Source organism: Pneumocystis jirovecii (genome assembly GCF_001477535.1).
Source record: "Pneumocystis jirovecii RU7 chromosome Unknown supercont1.7, whole genome shotgun sequence".
Classification (NCBI taxonomy): Eukaryota; Fungi; Ascomycota; class Pneumocystomycetes; order Pneumocystales; family Pneumocystaceae; genus Pneumocystis; species Pneumocystis jirovecii.
Window position 1 is genome coordinate 148,713 of NW_017264781.1, and position 12,634 is coordinate 161,346.

Sequence of the window (12,634 nt, forward strand, 5' to 3'; positions counted from 1 at the left end):
ATATAAGCTTTAGTTATTTAGTTTCACAATGAATCATGAATTTCCAAATTGTGATGATATTTTTTCAAATAATTCAGTGGTCGACTGTAAAGAAATTCAAAAAAAAATCAAGTATGTAATAATATTTTTCAATATTTTCTAATTTAAGGAATTATATTGATAAAAAAAAACAAAAAATCCATTTAATTATCAGGTATTTATTAAAAATATATTATTATAATTTTTAATCTCTTGGCAACTTAGAGATAATTATCATAATCTAATAAATGTTGCAGATGGAATTATTAAAATGAAAATGAATTTTGAAACTATTAATCAGAAATTAAAAAAAATTATAGACTCCCTCACAGTAAAAAAGTCAGACGAATCTTTAATAAACACAAGTATTAGAATCAAAACATCTATTGATGGTATTTATGTTTTACAAATAATTATAATTTAATAAACTTCAGAAAATAAACTAGTATATATTCATACGATAAAACTATTACTATATTTTCCACAATTAATAAGAAAATTAATATCAGATTCCGAATATTTATTAGCTTCAATACTCCTACAAAAAATTAACCATTTAAATAACCAATTTAAAAAAGTATTATATTAAAATATCTATTATTTACTTAAATTACTAGATAAGGAATAAAGATATACTCCTAAATAATATCAGAATTACAGAATCAAAACAATTTTTAATAAAAATGATCAAAACAGAAATATGTAATGCTATTCCGGAAAAAAATACTTATAAAGTTCTTTCATATCTTTCTTCTCTTAATATAATATATAAAAACACATCATTAAATACAGAAAAAATGTTTTGGGAAATTAGAATGAAAGACATTTCTAATATTCCCTTTAAAGACAATATGGATCCAAATAGCTTTCATATTACACTAAAAAAAATTATTCATACAGCAATAATTGGTCAATATATATTTCCAGAAAAATTTAGGAATTTTATGAAAATGAAACTAAAAATAGATAATCTTATAGTTTCTAAGTATTATCATATTTATAATAAATATATATATGTATTAGAAAACTATAAGCTAGAAGAATCATTATTTGAGTCAGATAAATTAAACCAAAACGACTCAGATAACATGTATATAGAATGGGGGAACGAAATTTTAAAAATTATTCAACATAATGGATCTAATTATTTAAATAAAATCAGAACTATAAATTCACTGATAGAACAATGGAATAATATCATATTATTTTTTAATGAAACAACATTTAATTTTAGTAAAGAAGATGTTAAATTAAATTCATTTATATTGAGACTTTGGGAAAGTACAAGAATTATATTTAACAAACATATGAATTCCATATTTAGAATTTCAGTAAATTCAGTTTTGGAATTAGAAGAACATATGAATAATCAACTTAAAAATATGAGAATGCAAAATGGTTAATATTTAAACATCTATTTAGGCATAATTTTTAATTTTATATAGAATCACTTGAACCATCACCTTCATTTAAAGTTGATAATAAAGTTTGGAACAATATTGAATCACTACTAAATTATCAAATTCAAAAACCAGCACTTTTTATAAAGAGTTTTAAAGAAGAACTTGATAAAATTCAAAAAAAAATTGAAACAGATTCAATAATAATCATACAAAAACAAGAACCAAATAGTGCTATATTAAAGAATTTAGAATTCAACACCTACAAAAAAAGCGATATTTCAAATTTTCACGCAAAATTAACAAAAGATATTTATAATAAATTATCTAAAAAGATAGGAAAAATTATAACAATTTTTTTAGCATTAAAGTACAATAATCTATCTAATTCAGGTAAAAATTGAATTTATTAAAAATTCCATATAATTCTTTAAAGATATTAATATTATATGTTATTTCATAAAGGTTATTAAATTAATAAGGTCATCATATCCTCTTGGTATAAATCTTGATTTTTTTTGTAACTATCATTTAAAAAAGCTTTATAAAACGCTGTCATTATATATTTTTCTAAACAAAAATGTAAAAGAAAGACTAGAAACAGAAATAAAAAAAACAATTTCAACTAAAAAACTAAAAAGTTTATGGAAAGGCTAGTTAATGTCCAAAAAATACTTAAATAACTAATATATAAATAGACAATCAAAATTCTCTTCCAAATCATCCTAGTTCTGAAATAATTGCTATTATTCAAGATATTGGATGGGGTATGATGAATATTGATAACAATATTTTTGACTACAATGGTCTAATAACTATAAAATGCTGTTTTATTGATACAATCTATTCTATTCTAGAAAATATATTTAATACTAAAATATTCAATAAAGACAGTCACTATAAAGAATATGAAAAATATGGGCACAACAACAATAATTTATATTATGAGAACCAAAGTTCTCAGTTTACTCCTATAACTATCACAGGACAACTACAATTTTACTTTGATATAAAATACTTAATGACGTTGTTTGGAAATATACCTTATAAAAACAAAAAATTAAAAAAAATCAATTATATTATAAATGTATCTATATTTTAATATCATATTCATCTGATTAATTTTTTTAGTATAATACAAATAATATCGCTGAAAATCATAATATAATAAAAGAGTTCATTATTAAATATATAGAAAGAACAAAAATATGGTTTAATTTTTTCTATTGTTTATAATCAATATAAGCATTATATATATTATTACTATTTCTATTATAATTTAAAATAATATATTTTTTAATATAAAAAATATTTCTAATTTTCATAAAATGACAAAATTAACTAGTTATGGCCCAAAATATCCAATTATTCGAGGTAAGGTCAAGAATAATTGTTATAATCTTGTAAATTACTTACTTTATATATCAGCTTACCGATTATGGTTTCTTTACCCGTTAACCAAAGATTATAAAGCTCAATATAAAATTATACATAATCAAATTAATTCGTATTTCTATCTGTGTATACAAAATAGAAAAAACACTCATGATTCAAAAAAAGACTCTATACCTTTATATTCTCATACCCCATCATCTACAAAAATATTATTAACAAAACCTAAAAATAATTTTAGATTCAGTATGCATCAATTTGACACTTACAATTTAGTTTCCACACTAGAAGCTACAGGATTTACTCACAATCAAGCTATTACAGTTATGAGGTCTATTCATGCATTATTAATTGGTAATTTAGAAACAGCAAAAACAAACTTTATTTCTCGTTCAAATCTTGAAAATGTAAGAATTTGATAATCTCATAGAAAAGTTTTATTAACATAAGAACTAGGAAATACATTTATTTCGTGCATCACAATCTGAACTTAAAACAGAAATTCAATCTATGAGAAAAATTGAAGCATCTGCTTTACGTGCAGAAACATTAGCCTTACGAAAACAATTAGAGACATTAGAACAAACACTTAAAGAAGACTTACTGGCTCTTAAAAATGATGTAGCCATAGATTTTAATGACAGAAAAAGTTCTAACAAAGCAGAAGAAAAAAATATGGAAATAAAAATTCAAGAACTTAATAATAAATTCACAATTATACTTGGAGAAATTCGAGCAATGTTAGAAAAAAGTAAATGGGATGCTTCTAAATATGGAATGTGTAAGTTTCTTATTTATGGAAAAAAATTACTTAATATTATAAAAGTTTCAATATTTATCATTGCAGGATTTGCATTAATTGTTGTTTCTATGCGGAAAACTATTCAAGAAGAAATAGAACCCATAAAACCAAACCAAAGCTGTAATGAAACATTCAATAAATTAAAAAATCATACATTAAATAATCATGCACTAGATGTTATTTCTCTAGGATAATTCATATTTTCTTAAAATGGATCATAAAATTCATTTAAAAAATATATATATTAAATAGCTTAAAATATTATAAAAAATAAAAACTATAAACAATTTAAAAATCAACTTTAAAAATAATACAAAAATTTTAATTAAAAAAACATAAAAAAACTGAATTTGAAATACTACTGTTTTAAAACTCAATCTCTACTATTATTGTAAAAAAATTATTATAAAATATAAATATATTCTAAACATTTAAATAAATATTTTCATTATTTAAAAATATAATTTATAAAAAATAGAATTATACACATTTTTAAAATATCTTATAATTTAAAAATTATTAAACATAATCATTTTCAAATAGGTGTACTATTTATAAGCAAATTAATAAAATAACAATATAAAAATTCTCGTACCTTTAAATTAAATATCTTAAAAGTATAAAAGATTGTTTAAAAAAAATTCTAATTAGTTATGTCAAAAAATAATACTTTTTGAAACATCTAAAAATGTTTTAAATCCTTAAAAATTAAAAGAAAACTCAATTCTAAACACTTTTTATACCAAAGCAAAATATTAAAAAATAACTGTCACTAAATAATTTTAAATTTACATTATTAAAATTTAAATTAATGAAAATTTCAACATAATTTATAAAATAATTTTAGGATATAAATACTTTTTAATATACAAAAAAATTACCATAAAATCTTAATACGCTTTAAAAATTATAACTTTACTAAAAAATACTAAAAATAAAAAAATTAAACAAATAGATTTAAGATTTGTTATCAAAAATATATTTGAAATCACATGAAGATGTATTATCAAGATTAAATATACGTAAAAATATTCAAATAAAAAATACATACATTACAGTTGTTAAAATAACTTTCTCAATGAAAAATGACAAAATCATTAAATTCAACATTCTTGAAAAAGATTCTATTCATTTTGGATATAATTTATGGTCACATATAATTAATGAGTTATTTACATATATTTTTTCTCCAAAATATGTAGTCATTACAGACTCAAATATTGAAAGCTTATATATTCCAGATTTCAAGAATTATTTTAAATCTATAGCAAAGCAAAGGTCTATTAATTCATGTCTTTTATATTTTACAATTCCTAGTGGAGAAAAATCAAAATCAAGAAAAACAAAAGCAATTATAGAAGATTGGCTTTTATCGGAAAAATGCACAAAAGACACTGTTATAATAGCAATGGGAGGAGGTGTTGTAGGCGATCTTGTAGGCTATGTCTCTGCAACATTTATGAGAGGTGTTCGTTTTGTTCAAATCCCTACAACTCTTTTAGCTATGATAGATTCATCCATTGGAGGAAAAACTTCCATAAATATACCTTATGGAAAAAATATGATTGGTGCTATCTGGCAGCCTGAAAGGATTTTTATTGATCTTACATTTCTTAAAACTCTTACAGAAAGAGAATTTATAAATGGAGTTGCAGAATTAATCAAGGTTACAAAAATTAAATTAATTTTTATTTAATCTAATTATATCTTAGACCATTATTATATGGGATGAATCAGAATTCATATTACTAGAAGATCTCTCAAAAAAAGTTATAAAAACAATAAAATCAAAATCAGCAACATCTAACCAATACTCAAACTTTTATGAAATTATAAAAGATCTTGAGAGATTTATTCTGTCATCAATAAAAATTAAAGCTTATATTGTTTCTATAGATGAAAGAGAAAAAGATCTTAGGAACATTTTAAACTTTGGCCATTCTATAGGACATGCAATAGAAACTGTTTTAGCATCTCATCTTTTGCATGGAGAATGTGTATCAATTGGAATGATTAAAGAGGCAGAAATTTCTAGATATCTAGGCATATTGAATCCTAATGTAGTATCGCGACTTACCGAATGTTTAAACGTATGGGGCTTACCAATATCTCTTAAGCAAATTCAAAAAACAATTTGCAAAGAAGATCGTTTAGTAGAAAATATTCTTGAAGTCATGGCTTTGGATAAAAAAAATGATAGTAATAATAAAAAAATTGTTCTCCTTTCAGCCATAGGAAAAACATATGAAAAAAAGGCATCATCAGTATCTGATGATATTATCAGGACAGTTCTTTCTGAGAATATTGTTTTATATAATATTCCATTAAACATACATAAAAAACATATTACAATTACTTTACCAGGATCTAAATCAATATCTAACAGAGCATTAATTTTAGCAGCACTTTCTAGTGGAATTTGTCGCTTAAAAAACTTTTTGCATTCAGATGATACATACTATATGCTTTCTGCCTTAGAAAAACTGAATGCAGCAGAATTCAAATGGGAAGAAGGAGGTAATATATTAGTTATTAAAGGCAAATCCGGATATCTTGAAAATCCAAAAATGGAATTATATCTTGGAAATTCAGGTACAGCATCTCGCTTCTTAACTACAATCTGCACATTAGTTCCGCCAAATTCATGTAAAGATAATATAATATTAACAGGAGACAATCGTATGAAACAAAGACCCATTGATTCTTTAGTAAATGCTCTTAATAATAATGGATGTAATATAGAATATCTTGAATCAAATAACTTTTTACCATTATTAATCAAGCCAAAAAATCCTGGATTTTATGGAGGACGTATTAATCTTTCAGCTACAATCTCATCTCAATATGTATCATCGATTTTAATGTGTTCTCCATATGCAGAAACACAAGTAACTCTTTCATTAATTGGAGGAAAACCAATATCACAACCATATATAGACATGACTATTTCCATGATGTCATTATTCGGTATTAATGTTATCAAATCTCATTTGGAAGAAAATACGTATTATATTCCAAAAGGATGTTATACTTGCCCCCCTGAATATATAATTGAAGGGGATGCAAGCTCAGCTACATATCCTTTAGCAATAGCTGCAATAACAGGAGAAAGCTGTACAATATCCAATATTGGTAGCATTTCACTACAAGGTGATTCTAAGTTTGCAAAAGATGTATTAAAGCCCATGGGTTGCGAAGTTATTCAATCAGATACAACTACATATATAAAAGGTCCAGAACAAGGAAAGCTTAAATCACTAGAATCTATAAATATGGAATTAATGACAGATGCTTTTTTAACAACAACAATTTTAGCCTCTGTTGCATATAAAGAATCAAAACCATGTATTACAAAAATTACAGGAATTTCTAACCAAAGGCTTAAAGAATGTAACAGAATTAAAGCCATGGTCATTGAACTTGCAAAATTTGGAATAGAAGCAGGTGAACTTCCAGATGGAATATATGTAAAATCTTTAGATATTTCCAACCTCTTGTCACCAAAAAATGGCATCAATTGCTACAATGATCATAGAATTGCAATGAGTTTTAGTGTCTTGGCATGCATTTCACCAAAACCTACTATTATTTTAGGTAAAACTTGTGTTAATAAAACTTGGCCTTATTGGTGGGATATTTTAAATTCAGCTTTTAAAGTTCAAATAAGAGGAGCTGAATCCACTTTAAATTCTATTTTTAATCCGTATATATTACATCATCCATCAAAATGTACTATTATTTTTATTGGAATGAAAGGTGCTGGAAAAACAACATTAGGACAATTTGCAGCTAACCTTCTTGAAAGAGAGTTCATTGATTTGGATTTAGCTATTGAAAAAGATGTTAAAATGACAATTCTAGAATTAGTTCAAAAACATGGATGGGATACTTTTAGAAAAAAAGAATTATATTTTCTTAAAAATCTTTTAGCAGAAAAAAAAGAAAATTACATTATATCATGTGGAGGAGGGATCATTGAGAGTGAAGAAGCTAGAGATATACTATTATCTTATATAAAAAATAAAGGAATTGTTATACATATTCATCGCAATATCAAAGATATCATCGAATATTTAAATACTGATAAAACACGTCCTACATCTACTGGTAATATAATTGATATATGGGAAAAGCGAAAACAATGGTATAATTTGTGTAGTTCTCATCAGTTTTATATACCTTCAACAGATTCTATAAAAGTTAGAGAAAAAGATACATTATTAGATATTAAACCATCTTTTCATAAATTTTTAAAAATAATTACAGGAGAATATGACCCATTTCCTCAAATTTTAAAGAAAGAAAGAAGCTATTTTATATCTTTAGCATTGTCAGATATTCAAAACCTTTACCATTTACTAGATGATATAACAATTGGTTGTGATGCAATTGAATTAAGAATCGATCTGTTTCAAAAACAGAAAGGAATAAATAAATATCCTAGTTTGAAATATATAGCAGAACAAATATCGTTACTACGTCAGAAAACGAATTTTCCTTTAATTTATACATTACGTACAACAGATCACGGAGGTTCCTTTGTTTTTGAAGAAAAAATAGCAAAAAAAATCATTCTACATGGTGCAAAATTGGGTGTTGAATTTATCGATATACAATTAAACATGCCAACTAAATTATTTAAAATTATACAAGACTCTTGGCCATATACTAAAATAATTGCTTCTTTTCACAGTATAGAGAAACCAATATCTTGCGATGATTTTGAATGGATACAAAAATACAAAGAAGCACAACAACATGGTCATATTGTAAAATTAGTGGGGATGTCAACGTCTTTTGAAGATAATTTTTTGTTAAAGGAATTTAAAAAAAAAATTGCTTATGAAAAAATACCTTCAATAATAATAAATACAGGTATTAATGGCCAACTATCCAGAATTATAAATGTATTTATGACACCAGTTACTCATTCATTATTATCATCAAAAACTGCACTTGGACAGTTATCAATTAAAGATATTAATATTGCCCTTCACATAATGGGGCTTTTACCAAAAAAAGAGTACTTTCTTTTTGGAAGTCCGATCAAACATTCTCAATCACCTAATATTCATAATCTAGGTTTCGAAATTTTAGGTTTTCCGCATAAATATCAATTATTTGAAACAAATTCCATTAATGAACTTAAAAACATATTATATTCTGATAATTTTGGTGGTGCTTCTGTTACTGCACCATTAAAAACAAGCATACCAGTTTTATTAGATGAATTGTCAGATGAAGCAGTATTAATTGGTGCAGTTAATACTATAACAAAAATACATAAAAATGGCAAACATATTCTCAAAGGAGAAAATACAGATTGGCAAGGAATAGTAAAAGTAATAACAAATTCTATAAAATTTGAAAAATCTTTAAAAGGTTTTTCAGGTTTTATAATTGGTGCAGGAGGAGCAAGCAGAGCAGCTATATATGCTTTACTTTCTATTAAAATATCACCAATTTATATCATAAATCGCTCCAAAACTAAACTGGACAAAATATGTTCCTTTTTTAATACTAAACATATAATTCCAATTACTGAATGTTTTAAACTAGATAATATAGACTTTAATATTCGAATAGGAATTTCAACAATACCAGCAGATAATCCGGTAGATTCTTCTATTTTAGAAATGGCTAAAATTCTTTTTAATTCAAAAACAAAATCATCAGAAAGTGTATTTTTAGATATGTCATATAAACCACATATAACAGAACTTACGACTATTGCAAAAACATATAACTGGAAAACTATACACGGGTTAGAAATTTTACTGGAACAGGGTTCTGAGCAATTCTTATTATGGACAAAAACATGTATTCCTTACAACCAAGTAAAGCGTGCTATAGTGACCCTAAACGAACATACAACTATTACTTAAACATATAATTCAAAACCAAATTTACGATTCTTCAAAGATATTAAAATACAAGCAAAAACAATTAATTTTTGCTATATTTATTTACTATTTACAACATTTAAAATACATTTACATATAAAATCCAAAGTTGTTTACAATGAATTAAAGACTAAAGAGCTTCAATCTGCTTAATTAAAAATGCTTTTTCATCATTAAATTGTTCATCATCTACAATACATAAAAATAAGAATAGCAAGATATTTCAAAAAACCTTTACGATCATTATGAAAGTTAGATAAAAAAATTAAAAGTTTATCTTTATTTTTCATAAGAATGTTTAAAACCTGTTTTGTTTTATTCGGATTTGCAACAAAAACCTAAAAATAAGAAGATTAAAAAAAAAATAAACTTACTTTAAAAACATGAAATGCTTCAAATTGAATATTTCTACTCCTATCACGTAATAAATTCATAATAAGTTTGAGATTTTCAGATGATTGAATATACGTTGTCATAATATTAAAATTGGATCGTCCAAGAAGGATTTCACCCAAAAGCTTCATAATTAATGAAAGTAAAATGCTTAGTATACCAACCTTTATAGATTGCCGCTTTGTAACATAATTAGATGATTTTAAAAGATCAGTATATTTTTGAAAAAACTAAAATAATCATTATAAAATTTCCGATATAATACAAAGGATATTACATTATCATAATTATTTTGTAAAAAGTCTGCTGATATATTTTTATGCCGAGTTATAAGTTCCTAAAGAAATTAACATAAATAATACAATAAAAGGCATCAACCTTAAAAGTTTGAAAAGCATCACTAGCTATATCAAACGTTCCACTTTCAACATATCCAAAAAATTCCCAAAATACAGAATTCCAAAGCACTATTTTTGCAAGCAACTCATGTTTAAAACATTCACGAAGTATCAAACCAGAATGAAGAGCAATTTCAGGAACTTGATAACTAAATAATTATAAACAAAAAACACAAAAATGATACAATATTACCCCCGAACAAGAATGAAAAGAGTATCTTCCTTTGTAGCAAGATAATCAACAGTAGGATAACGAGTACCAATTTGTCTTCTAAGAAAAACATTAAAAATGGATGCAACATCTTTTCTAGACTTCTATAATAAGAAAAAATTAAATAAAAATCATTAAAAATACTTCAAATTCAAGACGACCAAAATTAACTACAAATAAATAAAGTAAATCTGTTTGATATACTTGCTGAGATAGCTGTGTAACTTGATCAGGCACAGGGTCAGCATCTATAAACATAAGACTATTTTTCTAGACATTCTATACTAAAACAAAAATGCATCATACCACCATCACCGTATAACAATACTTTCATTGCTTGAAGACTTCGAGCTACTTCCTCTTGTACCTAACAAAAAAATTAACACAAATCCCTTTTTCAAAAATAAAAAATCAGAAAAACAATATATAACATACTCTTTTTTTATCGGCAGTAGACCCTAAAGTTTCTAATCTTTGAATTCCATCTTTAACTCCACGTACTACATCTTGGGCAGATTTCTGTCTTCTATTAAAAAAAAAGGACATTCTCCTTAATAATAAACACAGAAAACAAAAACCCCCTAAATGTAGACCTTATATTTATAATTATACGTTTATTCACTTTTTTCAACTAATTTTACTTGTTATTACACTATCGTGTCGACTCAACAATCAGATACGTTTTATGATAAATAAAAAGGATTTATTGATAATTTTATTAGAAAATTTCAAAAAAAAACAAAGAAAACATCTATATAATTTTGACATCAAATAAAAAATATAGTAAAAATTATACATTAATCATAAATATATTAATAGCTAAATATATTTCAAAAATATAACAAAAATATTTTAAAAAAATCAACAAATATTAAAAATTAACTATAATAATATTCTATATATTTTATAAATTTTAAAAAGGTTATATTTCTATAATTTATATACTTATTATTAATTTTAAATACCTATTAAAACAACTTATTAAAAACAATTAAATATTATATAATTATTTTTTATTTTTAATAATTTTAATAGTTTTAATAAAACAATTATATCAAATGTAAATATTCATAAGACTTTAACACTTTTAAAATACAACGTAATTTCATGGATTTTATAATAAAAACTAAATTTCTACAAAAAAAGTCAAAATTTTAAATCAACAAAACATAAAACAAATTAAAATAATTATATTCCCATAATATATCCAAAAACAGACAGTAAGCTAAAACACCAAACAAAAATAGTATCTATATGAAATAAATTAAAATTATCAAATAGAACATTAGAAACAATATTCAAAATTCAAAAAAAGTAAAAAAAATATTGTTAAAACATAATTATTTTAATCTATTTTCTCAAGTGAAGGTAAATTTTTAGTCTACTATTTATTTTTAACAAATTCACTAGTCATAATTTTATAAACTTCATTTAAATTAACTTAAAATCATCCAATATTACTAATATATCTCTGAAAAGCGCATTTCTTATATTGTGTTGTATAATATTTTAAATTATAAACTTTTAGATTTTTTTCTAATATTTAGTTTTACACTCATTACTCTTTTTCCTCTTACAACTCTATTTAGGCATTAAAAAGTGTTAAAAAGAAACAACAAATATAGTAATATTATATGTATACAAATATTTATTACTTTAAAACATTAGTTTTTAAATTATTTCCCAGATGATTTTATACCTTTTCACATTGTTAAGAAAAACTTTAAATTTATCAATTATTCTTCAAAATCAGGAATTATATTAAATAGCATTATAACTTAAAAAATCATATAAGAACTTAAATACTATTGGAATAAAATATTCTGTATTTCCTGAAATCTCAATCTTTCTAAACATTCTAAACATTATATCAAATTAACTTAAATAAGATACTGACTAAAAATAATTTTTTTTTTTAAAAAACAAAAAAATATATAATCATAATAGACATCTAAATGAAAGTTTTCCCCATTCATTACTAAAATTTAAAAAAAAAAAATACTGAACGTTTTTCTCGCTAATTTACATGATAATTACTATGATAGTAACTTAAGAAAATACATTCGAAAAATATTTCTCCAATACCTTTTTCAAATAAATAGCTTTTTCAATGCTTA

General features: G+C 23.7%; 4 protein-coding genes across 4 annotated transcripts; 3 read left to right on the forward strand and 1 right to left on the reverse strand.

Moving 5' to 3' along the window:
• Positions 1–28: 28 nt before the first annotated feature.
• On the forward strand, positions 29–2,520 carry T551_01720 (uncharacterized protein; the record flags this gene model as incomplete). Its single annotated transcript, XM_018373983.1, has 7 exons — positions 29–111; positions 149–193; positions 244–410; positions 453–595; positions 636–1,416; positions 1,464–1,811; positions 2,117–2,520. 7 exons carry the CDS (start codon positions 29–31, stop codon positions 2,518–2,520), a joined length of 1,971 nt encoding a protein of 656 aa, XP_018229728.1.
• Positions 2,521–2,746: 226 nt separating this feature from the next.
• T551_01721 (uncharacterized protein) lies at positions 2,747–3,806 on the forward strand (the record flags this gene model as incomplete). Its single annotated transcript, XM_018373984.1, has 3 exons — positions 2,747–2,792; positions 2,847–3,217; positions 3,267–3,806. The coding sequence occupies 3 exons, from the start codon at positions 2,747–2,749 to the stop codon at positions 3,804–3,806; spliced, it is 957 nt and encodes a 318-aa protein (XP_018229729.1).
• An 884-nt stretch (positions 3,807–4,690) lies between these two features.
• Positions 4,691–9,497, forward strand: T551_01722 (pentafunctional AROM polypeptide; the record flags this gene model as incomplete). Its single annotated transcript, XM_018373985.1, has 2 exons — positions 4,691–5,278; positions 5,325–9,497. The coding sequence occupies 2 exons, from the start codon at positions 4,691–4,693 to the stop codon at positions 9,495–9,497; spliced, it is 4,761 nt and encodes a 1,586-aa protein (XP_018229730.1).
• Positions 9,498–9,645: 148 nt separating this feature from the next.
• Positions 9,646–11,063, reverse strand: T551_01723 (uncharacterized protein; the record flags this gene model as incomplete). Its single annotated transcript, XM_018373986.1, has 9 exons — positions 9,646–9,704; positions 9,748–9,853; positions 9,890–10,138; positions 10,186–10,245; positions 10,287–10,455; positions 10,500–10,618; positions 10,662–10,765; positions 10,824–10,884; positions 10,953–11,063. The coding sequence occupies 9 exons, from the start codon at positions 11,061–11,063 to the stop codon at positions 9,646–9,648; spliced, it is 1,038 nt and encodes a 345-aa protein (XP_018229731.1).
• Between the last annotated feature and the right edge of the window lie 1,571 nt (positions 11,064–12,634).